Source organism: Macaca nemestrina, chromosome 3 (assembly GCF_043159975.1).
Source record: "Macaca nemestrina isolate mMacNem1 chromosome 3, mMacNem.hap1, whole genome shotgun sequence".
Lineage (NCBI taxonomy): Eukaryota > Metazoa > Chordata > Mammalia > Primates > Cercopithecidae > Macaca > Macaca nemestrina.
The window spans coordinates 31,451,407-31,467,731 of record NC_092127.1 but is presented as its reverse complement, the minus strand read 5'-3'; the positions used below and the strand labels follow the sequence as shown (position 1 = coordinate 31,467,731).

The following is a 16,325-nucleotide window of genomic DNA, read 5'->3' as shown; positions in this document are numbered from 1 at the left end:
ATGTACTCATGCCTATGAGGAGACATTGTTCCAGTAATTATCTCCTTTCTTCTGCCTGAGTCAGCTTCCAGGATGGCTCCCAGTGATCCCCACCCTCCTGGTATCCACACCATGATGCCATCTGCTTACACTCTAAATCAGGGATGAACCGTGTGACTAATAGAACACTGCAGAAGGGATGATGTGTGACTTCAGATGCTAGGTCACAGAGGGCAAGGACACTGCCCCCTTCTTGGATTTCTCACTCTGTGGAAAGGCAGTAACATTCCATGAGACAAGCAGTCCTGTGGTGAGGCCCATGTCAAGAAGGCCTGAGATCTCCCAACATCAACTATAGCCAATTCGTCAGTCATGTGAGTAAACCACCTGGGACGTGGATCCTCTCGACTCAACCACCTTTTCAGGTGGCCAGAGCCCTAGCCCAGCTCTGACTGCAACTTGATGAGAAACCCTGAGTAGGAAGCCCTGCTTGAACTGCTCCCACATTACTGATCCCCAGAAACTATGAGAGATAATACATGTTTAGTGTTCTTTTAAGCCACTACATTTTGGATGGCTATATTTATTACCCAGTAACAAATGACTAATACAGCTCCTGTGATCAAAACACTTCAGAGGTTCACCATTTCTCCCAGAGAAATATCCAAAGTCCATAAGGCCCATGAGGCCCCTCACATTCTTCCCATCCCCCATTATCTCCCTAACTCCATTTTCTACCCCTCTCCTTCTTACCACCTCAACCCCAGCTACAGTGACTTCTTTGCCCTTCCTCAAATCTGCCTCAGGGCCTCTGTACTGGACACACTCTCCCAACTCCCACTCCCTCCTCCAGGCCTTCACTCAAATGTCTCCCTCTCAGTGAGGACTTCCTTTCCTAAAATGCAGTACCCCCAACCTTCACACCCACACACCCACACACACACTCACACACACACACACACACACACACACACACACACACACACAGTCTCTAGTCTTCCTGGCTCCTTAATTTTTTTTTTCCTTAGGACATTTCACTATTTCATATACCATATATGTCATCTATTATCTGGTTTCCCTTTCTTAGATGTAAGTTAAGTTGGTGCAGGGGTTTTTGTCTGTTCCCAATGTCTAAAAGAGTGTCTGTTTTACAGTAGATACTCCATGAAATTTGTCAAATGAATACACCAGTGTTAAGAGTATAAGAGTGTAATAGTACCTTCAAAAATGCCTCAGAGATAAATCTTTTGATTTATCTTTATCTTTAGATCTACCACCACTTTAGCCAGTTCTAAAATTTACTACTAGAAAAACCTTTTCTTTCCTGAAGAACTGTCTCACAAAAATAGCAGTTAAATAGGAAGCTAACCTAACCCACTGTTTGCCTTTTCTCTTGTGAAACTCAGACCAAAATTGAAAATCCTCTATAGTAACTATGTGTTCTTGGCATCTAAACTCTGTTTGGTTTCATCTTGACTTTCTTAATTTCCTAGGTTTTTCCCTTTGTTCCTATTATTTTATTGTTTTTATTCTATATTGCTTCAAAGACTTTATGAAATTAAGTAGATTATAAATACAAATATAAGTAAGTATACTAGTGTTTTCTTAAACTCACAATAGATTATTATAGTTATCTTTGATTCAGTTTATTATAATTACAGAATTATAAACTTTTCAAGGAATAAATCTTTAATTTTTGTGAACTCTCCTTTTAAAATCAACAAAGATAATATTTTTATTATTTATTGGGGTATGCTTTTTTTTTTGCTTTTTTTTTTTTTTTTTTTTTTTTTTTTTTTGCTTTTTTGAGACAGAGTATCGCTTTGTCACCCAGGCTGGAGTGCAGTGGCTCAATTTCAGCTCACCTCCCAGTTTCAAGTGATTCTCCTGCCTCAGCCTCCCGAGTAGCTGGGATTACAGGCGCCGCCACCGCATCTGGCTAATTTTTTGTATTTTTAGTAGACGTGGGGTTTCACCATGTTGGTCAGGCTGATCTTGAACTCCTGACCTCAAGTGATCTACCCACCTCAGCCTCCCAAAATGCTGGGATTACAGGCGTGAGCCACTGTGCCTAGCCTGGGGTATTCTTACTGTAAAACATTTTACATGGAAAATATACTTTGAATCAGGAGAGAAACATTTCAACACAGCATCGTTATTTCTTAGTAAACTGGCACATTTTTCCTAATTTCAGATTATTCTTGGAAATTTTTGTTTGCTTCTATGATATAATAAAATTCTACTTGAAAATTATGTGTTAAATTGATTCCTTCTCCATTTCCAAAAAACAGAGGAAGGGTTATTTTAAACAATAAAGTGGTTGATTATGTTATCCAATGAGTCAGCAGGTTTTTTTTCTGCCTTCACCAGTCATCATTTCTCATTATACACAGAGATCCTCAAAACGAGGAGCAGATACATTCAGTCTATAGGATCATTTAGCAACTGGAGGAAGGAGAGTAAGTAGCCTAGATTTTTTTAAAGTTCCCAAATCTAAACATCCTAAAAGATCATAAAAAGATAAACAAGTGTTCAGAGATTAAATATGGAAAATATTGGTATTGGTTTTGATTCTATAGACAAGAATAAAATGCCACTTGACAGTAGATTTCTCACTTTATAAGTAATCTTGTATTTGGTGAATGGCTAAAAACATAGTCAAATGAATTAAATATACATTTAAATAAATGGGCAAATATATATCATCAATTATCAATTATCAACCCCATCAATTACTTCATCATATCTAAATATATATATGTATTTCTCAGCCTGGTGAAGTAAGCCAACCCCATCACTAATCTCATCGTATTTAAATATATATTTAATATATATTAATATTCTGCATTAATATATTTAATATTTAATATGTTGATATATATTAAATATATAAATATATGTGCAAATATGATGAGATCATTTAGGGGACTGGTTTCCTTCACTAGGCTTAGAAAATAGTTTAACTGCCATAAAATAATCACAAACTTAAAATTATAATACTTTCGCATACTATTTTCAGAGCAGTTTTAGATTTATGAAAAAAATTGAGCAGATAAGAGAAGAGTTCCCATATAATCCATCTCTACTCTCTCACAGTTCCCCTATTAGTAACATCTGCATTTGAGTTGTACATTTCTCACAGTTGATGAACCAGTATTGGTACATTATTATTAACTAAACTCCATCGTTTACATTAGAGTGCACTCTGTATGTTGTATAGTAGCTCTATAGGTTCTGGCATATGTGAAAGGCCGCAAATGTAGTGTATCTAGGTTAATGTTCTATACGAGGTTGAGAAGAACGTGTATTTTGCTGCAGTTGAATGAGATATAACCATCAATTAAACCCAGGTGGCGATAGTATTATTCACTCAATTACATTCTTACTGATTTTCTGCTTGTTCAATTTGCCAGTTACTAATAGAGGAATATTGAAGACCGCAACTGCAATAGTCTATTTGTGTCTATTTCTCCTTGCAGTTTTACCAGATTTTGCCTTATGTATTTTGACACTCTGTTGTGAGGTGCATACACAGGATTGTTATGGCTTATTGGACAGTTGGCCCCTTTATCATTATGTAATTGCCTTCTTTATTCCTAATAATTTCCTTTCTGAAGTTTGCTTTGTCTGAAGTTAAAATAGTTATTTTAACTTTCCTTTGATTAGTGTTTGAAAAATATATCTCGTTGGGCATGGTGGCTCATGCTGTAATCTCAGCACTTTGGGAGGCTGAGGGAGGAGGGTCTCTTGAGTTCAGGAGTTCAAGACCAGCCTGGGCAACATAGTGAGACCTCATCTCTACAAAAAATTAAAAATTATCTTGTTGTGGTGGCATATGCCTGCAGTCCCAGCTACTCAAGAGACTGGGGTGGGAGGATCACTGGAGCTCGGGAGTTCGAGACTGTAGTGAGCCATGACTATGCCACTGCACTCCAGCCCAGGTGATAGAGTGAGATCCTGTTTCAAAGGTAAAAAAAAGAAAAGAAAAGAAAAGAAGAGAAAAATATATCTTTCTCCATTCCTTTTGTGTCTTTATAATTAACATGGATTTCTGGTAAACAACATAGAGTTGATGCCTGTATTTTATTCATTCTGTCAGTCTTTGTCTTTTAATTGGTAGGCCATTTATATTTAAAGTGATTCTTGATAGAGTTGGATTAATATCTCCCATATACTGTTTTCTGTTTGTTGCCCTTGTAATTATTTCCCTTTTTTGTTTTCCCCTCTTCATATGGTTTGGCTCTGTGCCCCCACCCAAATCTTGAGTGGAATTGTAATCCCCATAATCCCCACCTGTTGAGAGAGGGACTTGGTAGGAGGTGATTGGGTCATGTGGGTGGTTTCCCCCCATGCTGTGCTCATGATAGTGAGTTCTCACGAGATCTGATGGTTTTATAAGGGGCTCTTTCCCTTCGCTGCTTCTCACCTGCTGCCATGTACGACATGCCTTTGCTTCTCCTTCGCCTTCTGCCGTGATTGTAAGTTTCCTGAGGTCTCCCCAGCCACGCAGAGCTGTGAGTCAATTAAACCTCAGCTTCAGGTAGTATCTTTACAGCAGTGTGCAAATAGACTAATATACCTCTTTTGCTCCCTTTTCTAGTTTTAATTGAGCATTTTATATGATTATATTTTCTATCCTCTCTTAGCATATCAATTATACTTAAAAATATGTTTTTAGAAATTGCCCTAGAGTTTGCAGTACACATTTACAACTAAGTCCACTTTTCAATAACACTATACCATTTCACAGTTAGTGCAGGTACTGTATGAAAGATTATTCCCGTGCCTCGCTCCTGTCCCTTAAAGCATTGCAGTTATTTATTTCATTTATTCATAAACTAATATGACCCAATATATTACTGATATTATTATTTTGAACAGTTATCTATGCGATCAATTAAGAATAGGAAAAAAATTCTAGGTTGGTGGATTTTTCTTTCAACACTCTAAATATTTCACTCTACCCTCTTTTTGCTTGCATGGTTTCTGAGAAGTCTGATGTAATTCTCATCCTTGTTCCTCTATAAGTAAGGTGATAGTTTTTCCTCTGACTCCTTTCAATATTTTCTCTTTGTTTAATTTTCCACAATTTGTATACAATATGCCTACATGTAGTTTTTTAAAAAATTTATCTTGCTTGGTGTTAACTGATCTTCCTGGATCTGTGGTTGGATGTCTGTTATTCATTTTAGAAAGTTGTCCACTATTATTAGATACCTAGATATCTATTATTTATGTATCTTCCGCTGCTTTCTTTCTTCTCCTTCTGGTATTCCTATTACCTGTATTTTATGTCCTTTGTAATTTTCATACAGTTCTTGGAAATTTTGTGGGTTTTTTTTTTTCATATTCTGTTTTCTGTTTCCATTTAAGTTTGGGAAGTTTCCATTGACATACCTTCAAGCTCACTGATTCTTTTGCAGTTGTCAAAAGCATTTCTCATTTCTATTATAATGTTTTTTGTTCTCTAACATTTCCTTTTGATTCTTTGAGTTTTCATCTTTCTGTTTATATTACACATTTGTTCTTGCACTTTTCCCGGTTGATCTCTTAGCATATTAGTCATAGCATATTTTAAATATCCAGTCTCATAATTCCCACATCCCTGCCATATCTGAATCTGGTTCTGATGCTTGCTTTGTCTTTTCAGAGCTGTGTTTTCTCTTGCCTTTTAGCATGCCTTATAATTGTTCATTGAAAGCAAGGCATGATGTATCAGATAATAGAAAACAAGATAAGTAGACCTTTAGTTTTTGTTTATCAGGCCAGAAGTTAGACTGTGCTTAATGGTGGTTGTAGCTGTAAGGATCGGAGGCTTCTATTTTCTCTAATATCTTTATTTTTGTCTCCCCTATTTGTTGTTTTTGGGTTTTCTTAGAGACTCATTCTTAAGCAGAGTCTGTGTCTTGCAACTCTCTCTAGTTGTGATCCACAGTTATTATACCAGAGCACTATTTATGTGGTCATAAGATATTGGAGAGTTGATACATTCTATAATGTTATGATAAAAATCTCTATTTTTTTATTATTATTTCTTTTTTAAAATTTTTAGATTCAGAAGGCACATGTGCAGGTTTCCTACATGGATATATTCTGTAATGGTGAGGTTTTGGCTTCTAGTAAACCCATCACCCAAACAGTAAACATTAGAGACAATAGATAATTTTTCAACCTGCTCTCCTCTCCCACCTTTCTCTGTTTTGGAGTCCCTAGTATCTATTATTTCACCTTTATATCCACGTGTACCCATTGTTTAGCTCCCACTTATAAGCGAGAGTGTGCAGTACTTTATTTTCTGTCTGAGTTATTTCACTTAGGACAATGGCCTCTAGCTCTATTCATGTTGCTGCAAAGGACATGATTTCACTGCTTTTTATGGCCGCATAATATTCCATAGTTTATATATACCACATTTTCTTTATCCAATCAACTACTGATGGACACTTAGGATGACTCCATGACTTTGCTATTGTAAATAGTACCCCAATAAATATATGAGTGCAAGTGTCATTGATATAACAATTTCTTTTCCTTGGAGTAGATACCCAATAGTAGGATTGCTGGGCTGAATGGTACTTCTATTTTCAGTTATTTGAGAAATCCCCATACTGTTTTCCGTAAGGGTTGTTCTAGTTTACATCGTCATCAACAGTGTATATGCATTCCCTTTTCTCTGTATCTTCGCCAACATCTAAAACTTTGTTTTCTGGTTGTCCAAAATCCCTGAGTTGTGAACTTACTTCATAAGAGTTTCTTCTTTTGTTTTTCTCCTTATGTGAGAAAGAAAGTGTAGAAGGTGTTCAGACTGTCTAGTTGCCTTTTCTCTAATTCAGATAAAGCTCTGGGGTAAAGTTTACCTTGAGGGCAGGCTTTTGTTTCTGAATATATTTCAAGTAGTTATTTTTTTCCTCCCACATGCCAGAAAAAGAGAGGAAAGTTTTGTCCTATCTTCTGAAAGTAAAACTCATTAATGTGTGGATGCTCCTATATGAATGATTCCCTCTGTCTCCGAGTTTTCAACTCTCAAGTTAGTCCACACTCAGGCTTCAGCAATATACCAAATACTGTATAAATGGCCCCCTACCCTTTACTGGCTCCAGTAGTTTTTGCTGTCCTGATAAGCTGTAATTCTCTGTATTCATCTATCTGTTCAGTTTGCAAAGAGGTGGCATGTCCTATGACATCAATTCTCTGCAGATCTAAAAAGAGTTGTTGATTTTTGATTTGCTCATTTTTTTCTTGTTGTGATGATGGGAGTGGAGACTTTCACACCTTTCAAATGTCAGAGCAGAAACCAGAAGTCCTAGTAATAATGTTATATATACATAACGTTATATATACATAATGTTTTATATATATATATATCTTCTGACCATATAAAAGGGGGAGGTGCACAGGTCTTATTATTATCATTTTACATGTTAAGAAATTGAGGTTTAAAAAGACTAAATGAGTTTCCCTGAGAAATATTGCTAACAGATGAAGCTAAAATCAGAACCTGGATCTTCTAGTGTCTGCCAGGACTCTTCCAATACTGACCATTATATTTAGGCATTAATGTATAGGAAACAATTTGAAAGAAAAATTTCAGTTTAAGAATAGAGTCATCCATGTTTGGATTTGCTCTGTGGCATAATGTAAAAAGCAATGGCCTGGCATATCCCTTAATGAATCTTCTCAGGCCTAATTCAGCCCCCAACTCACTTTCAGACTTCAGAAATTCTCAACAAATGCTGACACAAGCTTTAACTTCTTCATGTGAGTCTGAAGCAAGAATAAATCACATGATCTTGTGACAATGAAGTGAAACAATTCTAGGTTGGATTTAGGCCCTATATTTTTGGAAGCGAGTTTGTATATGTGTGTATGTCTTAAGTGTGCATATGTGAAAAGGGGAACTGATTTCTTCAAAATCTTTCTGAACTGCTAAATTAATCCTCTTCCTTAAGTGAAAAAGTTTTGCTGCTTTAATTCTTTAAATGAAATGTTATTTTGCCTTCCCATCTGCTCAGCTGACATGATAGTTTATGAATGTGATTAATGTTTAAGGCAGAACTTCCTTTTAGGAAATGTCATCTTTTAACAGTCCTTGTGTTTTCTCCTTCCTGTGAATGCTACACCCATTACCAACCACTGGATGGATGGTCTCCAGTTAAATATCACTTCCTCAGAGAAGCTTTCTTTGAACTCAGACTAGCACAGAACCTGCAGTTCCCCTTTCCAACTTAAAGTTTGCATCCTTTGGTATATGTGAACCCACATGAAGAGATGATTTCTTTTTTTTTTTTTTTTTTTTTGAGATGGAGTCTTGCTCTGTCGTCCAGGCTAGAGAGCAGTGGTGTTATCTTGGCTCATTGCAACCTCCGCCTCCGGGTTCAAGTGATTCTCCTGCCTCAGCTTCCCAAGTAGCTGGGATTACAGGCATGCACCACCACGCCCGGCTAATTTTTGTATTTTTAGAAGAGACAGGGTTTCACCATGTTGGCCAAGCTGGTCTCCAATGCCTGACCTCATGAGCCCCCCGCCTCAGCCTCCCAAAGTGCTGGTATTACAGGCAAGCCTGTATATATCTCTTCCGACTGAAGAGATGATTTTATCTGGGTAACCTTTGTACTTCCATGGCTAACAGTCTAGCCATGGAAGTACAACTTTCTGCAGTTGTACTTTCCAGTAGAACTTTCTGCAATGACAGAAATGTTCTATAATCTGCATATCTGGCTACTGAGCACTTGAAAGGTGTCCAGTGCAAGCGAACTACTAAATATTTTATTGTGATTTAATTTTAAATAACCACATGCTGCTAGTGGCTACGTATTGGACAGTACAGAACTAGAACAATGTTCCTCAAAATCTAAATAAAGATGTTGGGAACCTGCATTTTAACCCATTCCTCAGGTTATTCTTACTGGCAATACAGTTTGAAAAGTATTGATTAGAATATGATTCTTGAGCCTAGCTTCACATTAGAGTCAGCCCGGGAAGACTTTTGAAAGGAAATGATTCCTGAGTCACATACTCAGAGATTCTATTTTAATTGCTTTGGTATTGGATCCAGATATTAGTTTTGTTTTATTTTGTTTTTTAAAGCCACTTCCCTCGGCCATTATGTGCAGTCAAGCTTGAGAAACCTAGAACATATATTCTCATGTGACACTAAGTACATATTAGATAAAAATACAGGCCTGGAGCAGCGGCTCACGCTTGTAATCCCAGTACTTTGGGAAGCCGAGGTGGGCGGATCACAAGGTCAGGAGATCCAGACCATCCTGGCTAACACGGTGAAACCCCATCTCTACAAAAAATACAAAAAATTAGCCGGTTGTGGTGGTGGGCGCCTGTAGTCCAGTTAACTCGGGAGGCTGAGGCAGGAGAATTGCTTGAACCCAGGAGGCGGAGCTTGCAGTGAGCCGAGATCGCGCCACTGCACTCCAGCTCGGACGACAGAGCGAGACTCCGTCTACAAAAACACAACAAAACAAAAAAATACAGATAAATGGCCTGTACAGATAAATGGCTTGGTTGCATCTATAGTTAGTGATTACAAGTGAAATCTTGTGATGTCACGAGAGATGTTACTGACATCCGTGGTGCAGATGAATTTCTTAATACCAAATGGAAAAATTCACTTGAGATAATCTTTTACAGTGGTGCGAAATTCCTCAACCTTTTGTTTTATCCACAAACTGCACAAATAATACCTCCCTCTGTGACACTTAGAGAGGGTGACATGCTGAGAGTTCCCTGAATAATCACGTCTTGAAATACACAAAACTCTTCTAGTTTCCTGGTTGACCCACCCAAGGTTGACGACTCCTCATGAGCCACCTGACAATTCACTCCAGGAGAGCAACTGAAGGAAGGCGTTCCCCAACCTGCTGTCCTGTGAAGGCCTCTGGGTCACCGGTGCTAAAGCCCTCCCCTCTCCACCCTCCTTAGGGAGGTAAACGTCCCAGCAGGAAGTCAAGGCTGGATTGGCGCTCTTCGCGAGCACCCTGGGAATGGGACTTTGGGTCACGGGTGCTAGAGCCCTCCCCTCTCCTCCCGGCCGGTGTGTGGGAAATTGTTCCCGCAGAAAGTAAAGGCTGGCCAGACCGCCCCCAGCACGTAGAGGGAATGAGTCAGGCTCCGGCTCCACGCAGGCATGTAGGGGCGGATCGCGCCGGCGCTGAGTAGGAAGGAGTTTCAGCCGCCAGCCCGGAACGCAGTGAGTACAGCCAGTCAAAGGAAAGCAAAGTCGCTTTGCAGGGGAGCGTCTCATGATTTTTCAAAAACGTGCTCATGGTTAAAAAGAAAAATCAAGGCTCAGAATAAATACATTCAAGCACTGTTAATTTTAGCCCAAAGACAGGCGGTACTTGCCGGGAGATTTGGGGAAATCAACATGAAACTAAAAAGGAAATTTTAGTTGGAGTGGAGCAAACAGTATTGATCAGAACATACCAAATACGAATTTTTTCCAAGTCTGCGTAGAAGTTTAAATTACTAGGAAAAATGTAAAGGAGAAGTATTTACTAATAAATGAAACAAAAGTAATAAAATAAAAATGAATTAATACAGTTTGACAAAATATCAGCGGACTCTGAAAAGAAAACATTAATGTTTGAGACTTTTTAGGTTTTGTGCAGGAAGAATTGGAAAAAAATGTGCTGGATGGAGTGATACTCCTTTTCTTTTCCACAAAAATTTCATTGTTTTAGAGCGAGGTAGAGCCTTTTTAAAGACAGTAAGTTATTGCCAATTCACAATGAAATAAGATCACATGCTCTGAAATGTACAAGAGCTGCATGCGATAAACTTCATTTATCTGTAGGTAATAACTGATTGATGTTTATTCAGTAGTCAAAATGCAGCTCATGCACTCTAATTAGCATGTCAAATTATTCTCTCCGTTTCAGAGGTGTAGGGCCTTTGTGGAGCCTTCTTTTCAATAAATAATTTGCCACTCTTGAAGGTTAGACATTCTCTTTTTATGAATGTGCACATAAAGGTTTTGCTTTGCTTTGCTTGTTGTTAATTAAAATGAGGAGAAAATAATGCGTTATCACCCAATCATGTGTCTTTTTAGTCATAGGTTAGCTTTTCAAGACACTTCCTGCATCTCTGACCTGTTGCACCTCTGTTATCTTGGCACCTCTGTTATCTTAGCAGCAAGCACCTGCTTCAGCTGACCCTTGAGTCATAACCCATGTAAGTCTCTGCAGGGCTGAACCTCTCTTTGAGCCTAACAGTAGAATTATTCTTATATTTATTGAATAGCATTATTGTGTCAATGTTGAAATGTGCCTCAGTGTCTCTTCCTCAACCACATCCCTATAGAGGATGTTTTCTTAATAGCAATGTGTTTTTGTTTTTGTTTTAAGAAAGTCCACACAATTTCAAATACACGTATTCTTTACTAAAGTTTATGACCAGTTTTGAAGTGATCCTTGTTTTCAGTTAAACTATCTTTAATAATGGTAAATAATATATTTTGTAGGTTGTTGTATATTTAATATTCTCTGCAAGAACACATCAGGAACAATACATGGACCTTTAAATGTTTGTCATTGTGAAATAAAATAACAAGGAAAGGTGATTTGATTTCAGGTGTACTTTATTCAATACATATATACAAGAAGTTATTAATATAACATTAAATTTGCAGGGAAAAAGAAACCACTGGATTATTCTGATTCTATTCCAGGGGGCTTATTCCAAAGGGCCAGTGTGCTAAATATGAAAGAATCCAAGATGGCATTGTGGAAAGACTCTGCACCCTGTGATAAAATTACTTTGGTGGTGTTTTTTTCTCCTGTATCTCAGGAAACTAAAAATCTGAATTGTATTCAGTGGCCTTTTCTAAGTGCTAACTTTATGAAAAAATGTCTAATTCTTGGTTATTTGTGGTTTTAGTCCTTTTCTTCATAGAGGAGCTAGAGCTGTTAAATAAGTTTAGCTGTGTTGTTCACTAAAACTTTCTGCAGTGGTGGAATCTACACAGGAGAATTTTTTTTTTTTTTTTTTGTAATGTACTAAAAATTGTCTTCAGATCTTAGAAGAAGTTAGGCTTTCAAGCCCTGAAGACAAAGTTGTTCTTTTTAAATTGTAGGCTAGTGATCAAAAATATTTGCTGATAGAATAAATGAGCATGAAGTACAAGCATAATATATACTTCTGTCATGTCCTAACTATCCACAGAAAGGAGTCTTAGCATACTTTTGAAAAATTTGATAAATATGTGAATCACAATTTGTTCACAGATTCACATCTCAATTGTTTCTTTTCTTTTTTTTTTTTTTTTAATTTCAGAAGCTCCTGAAAAGTACATCAAGTCTAAAGTGAACCAGCTAAACTCATCAAGACTGGAACCATGAGCAATAATGGAGCAGACCTAACCTTTGGTTACATCTCCTGTTTTGTAGCTATCCTTTTGTTTGGCTCAAATTTTGTGCCACTTAAAAAATTTGATACTGGTGATGGTAATTATTTTTCCTTGATTGTTAACGTTATATTATTTTTAAAAATGAAGTTCCTTTTTTGGTCTTTTAAAAGTACAGCTACAAAAATAAATCATGTTGATCTTGATACCTAATGAATAGAGCTTAAAATTAATCATTTGACAGTGCCCATACCAGTTTGTCTGCAAGTCAGAATAGGAGAACCACTAAGGTTGTTTCATGGTAAAGCTAGGGAGGTTACTGTCAGGAAAGCTCTTGGGCCATTATATGAATGGAAGAAATTTATAGTCAGTTCTACTAATAACACTTGTTTTGAAAACATGAATCTTCAACATGATTGATATATTGGAGAACAATTTAAGCATAACAGATTTTTGGCTGGCTTATGTGCAATTTTGTGTGTGAGAAAGCTCTAGATAAACACAGAAAACTGCACCTAGATGAATAAAGATGTGTGATAATGCACACAATGCACGCATATACCCGCACGTCCTTCAAATATCGACCAGCTCCCTTAGCTCACCACATGTGGTCATGAAGTATTCCATCCAACCACATCTGCTATCAGAACTCCTCACCCAACACCTTCACAGTAACTTTTAAGCCGCAACCCTTTGGATACCCACTTCCAGGAGCAAACTTCTGGACTTTTTCAATTAAAATGCCCTATTTATTACAGCATTCATGTAATTAACCAGTTAACCAGTTAAAACTGTACTACCATTTTAATTGGGTTGAGTGTTGTTCCCCTAGTCCCATTTTCTCCATATGCTCTGTAGTTTTTACTGCATGATTTTGCATAGTGCAGTGATTTCAAGGAATGCACATGTTACATCATAGCAGAACTGACTAATGTGAGTTTTGGAGAAGGAGAAGCAAGAGTTATTTGTATTTACCTGACTTCCATATTGAAGCCGGGAGAAGGAATTGAGATTGATGGTGAACACATGTTGAGATTACTTCTTTGGTAGTATTTATTACCTGACCACAGTTGTGTTATTTCCCCAATTCTTTGTCTTCGTGCACTTAGAAAATACGATTACAAATTGTTTTGCTCCAGGGCCTTTCTTCTCTTTTCCTCTGGAGTTAGGACAAGAATAGGAACTACCTGAGGAACAAAAAAAAAATGGGTAGAGGATCTAGCTTTTAGTCTTCCACAATTAGCTTTGTGATCCTGGGCAAATATTACCAGCTCTGCTGTTTTCAGTTTCTCATTTGTAAAGCGAACAACTTATAAAATGAAGTTTCTTTTCATCTCTGTGATTCTACTCTTTTTATTTTTTATTTTTCATTTTTTTGAGGGGACAGAGTCTCACTCTTGCACCGAGGATGGAGTGAAGTATCATAATCTTGGCTCACTGCAACCTCCGCCTTTAGGGTTCAAGTGATTCTCATGTCTCAGCCTGCCAAGTAGCTGGAACTACAGGCACACACTACCACACTCGGCTAATTTCTTGTAGTTTTAGTAGAGATGGAGTCTCACCATGTTGTGCAGGCTGGTCTCGAACTCCTGAGCTCAGGCAGTCCACCCACTTTGGCCTCCCAAAGTGTTAGGATTGCAGACGGGAGTCACCATGCCTGGCTGATTCTACTCTTTTGTCATAGAGATTAGCAGCCATTTTTTCTCTCTCCTCCACCATGAGATTGAATCCAAGAAGGGCAACAATCTTCCAAAGTTAGTGCCAGAAGTAATCCATTGAGTTTTAACTGCCTCAGTATTTCTTTCAATGTCAACTATTTGCTCATCCTTTTAATCTTTAAATCCTTAGTGATGCAGAAGCCTCAAAAAGGTACAGATACACCTCATCACCAGCTTATCTTCAGATAACTGGAAAATGGCAACTCAAAGTATAGAAAGTAGAGTAACCTTGACCTAGAAAGCTAATTCTCAGGTTTATAATGCCTGACTCATCATAGGCATTGAACTCTAACTGTATGAGGCCTATGTATGACCATAAATGATTTTATTTTTATCCCAGAGCTGGCATAAATGGTCACTGAAGGTTTAAATTACTGTCATGCTATTCTGAAGTACTTACTACCTGGTTTTGGGGATGCAAGAGTACTCAGTGTGGCATCTGAATGAGAATATGCACTTGGTCTTGCCATCACTCTTTGGCTGAAAATTCTTGATTTGTCTAATAGAAAAAAATAATATTAAGCCAGAGCACACCGTGTCTAAGCCTTGGAGTCAACCTGGGTTTAAATTCCAGCTCAACAAACTACTACCTGTTTGGACACATTGCTTAATTGCAGATTCATTTTCTCTATCTTTGAGCTGGGGTTAATTATGATGCAGAGTAGTCATAAGAATGAAATGTGCAAAGTCCATGGCATATGGCATTCAATAAATTGTGACCATTCCTATAATACCACCTCATAGATATTCCTGAGCACAAATTTATTCAATTCAATTTGAACCACTAACACCGAGTTTGTTTATTTCCAGGAATGTTTCTCCAGTGGGTCCTTTGTGCTGCCATATGGTTGGTTGCCTTGGTGGTCAATCTGATATTGCATTGCCCAAAGTTTTGGCCTTTTGCAATGCTTGGAGGCTGCATTTGGGCAACAGGTAATGTCTGATATAATTTATACTTTTATTATGTAACATAATGATCAAAATAATTCTCGCTCACAGTAGGAGGAAATAGCACAAACAGTGATTCTGAATAACCCTTAGTCATAGATACTAGAAATTAACTACTTTCTTGCCTTCACATGCTCAATGAATATTTTTGGTGCTTTACCTGATTTGTTCCACCTGATTTATTCCTCTAAATGATTTACTTCTAAGTTCGTGGTAGAAAATTATTACAGTAAAAACATTTTAATTATTCTCCATCTATTCAAGCATAACTCATTTATTATTTTAGTGTGTTCTGCCCCTTTTTTCCAGGATGTTTATCAGAAAATATTTATTAAATAGTAATCTCTACTAATATCATTTTTAGGGCTTAACCTAATTAGGCCAATGTGAAGATACTTCATTTCAAAAGGGCTTGTTAACAGAAAAGCAAAGTAAACAAAAATCTTTCTGTTGCCTTATCAGTACCTGAAACTATATAATTAGAATTTGTAACTTGGCTTGGTCAATCAAGTGTTTCCCTTCAATTAATATAAATACACCCCAGGAGGTTTTTTTTCTTCAGCAAAGAGAATTCCAAGTATCAATGACCTTTAGAAATAATTTCATTAAGAGCAAATACATGTGAAAATGTTAAAAATTTATTTAAAAAATTAAAATTAAAATTTATTTATTACCCACTTAATTTGAGTCTCTGAGGAGTTAAATGATTTAGTGAAGTTCATAAGTTAGAAGACAAAAGAGTTAGCTTTTAGATTTCCACCAAGATTTACATTATTATACCTCACTTATACCTCAGTGTGATTGCTTGTCATATCTAATAGAGGGACAGGAACAGACGAAACATCCATCCATCCTGCAGATCTTTATAGCCACGAGAGCATTTCTGTTCACCCAGCAGATTCCACTGAGTTTCCGTGGGGAAAGAGTCCAATTTGAGATATGTTGCAAATGTGGATGCCATAGGTTGGAGCAACTGATAGCATATAGGACATAGCAGAATGGGAGGGGCCAATGATAGCGTAGAGATTTGATTACAGGTGATTAGGAGGGTGGTGGTATTGACACATGTGAGGAAAGGAAAAAGAACATGTTTGAAAGGGAAAAGGATGGGTTCAGCTTGGCCCTTTCTGAGCATGAACATCCTGATGTTTCCACCATAGAAAACATCTGGTTGGAGATTTCTTCTTGATGGTTTGGAGAATAATATTAAAACTCTAAAGTAGGTCCAGGTTAGAGCTGTAGCACTGGGAACATGCACCTTTAGCTGGTAGCTGAAAACATGAAATTAGGTCAAGTACCCAAAGGACAATAAAGCAAGGGGA

The 16,325-nt window shown here is 37.4% G+C and overlaps 1 protein-coding gene across 9 annotated transcripts in view; it reads left to right on the top strand.

Moving 5' to 3' along the window:
* LOC105488629 (transmembrane protein 144) overlaps positions 1-16,325 on the top strand; it is a 106,292-nt gene that overhangs the window by 26,424 nt on the left and 63,543 nt on the right. For 4 of the 9 annotated variants that reach the window (XR_011620869.1, XR_011620870.1, XM_011752865.3 and 1 more), the window contains exons 1-4: positions 9,760-10,183; positions 11,045-11,166; positions 12,268-12,437; positions 14,866-14,988. Coding sequence is in view for 7 of the 9 variants with exons in the window: in XM_011752865.3 (XP_011751167.2) it covers positions 12,329-12,437; positions 14,866-14,988 (232 nt within the window). In the remaining 2 variants the exon portion in view is untranslated. Of the gene's footprint in view, positions 1-80; positions 354-2,372; positions 2,439-9,434; positions 10,184-11,044; positions 11,167-12,267; positions 12,438-14,865; positions 14,989-16,325 lie in introns of those variants that run through there. The other 5 variants (XM_011752861.3, XM_011752863.3, XM_011752860.2 and 2 more) reach the window with 5 other exon arrangements.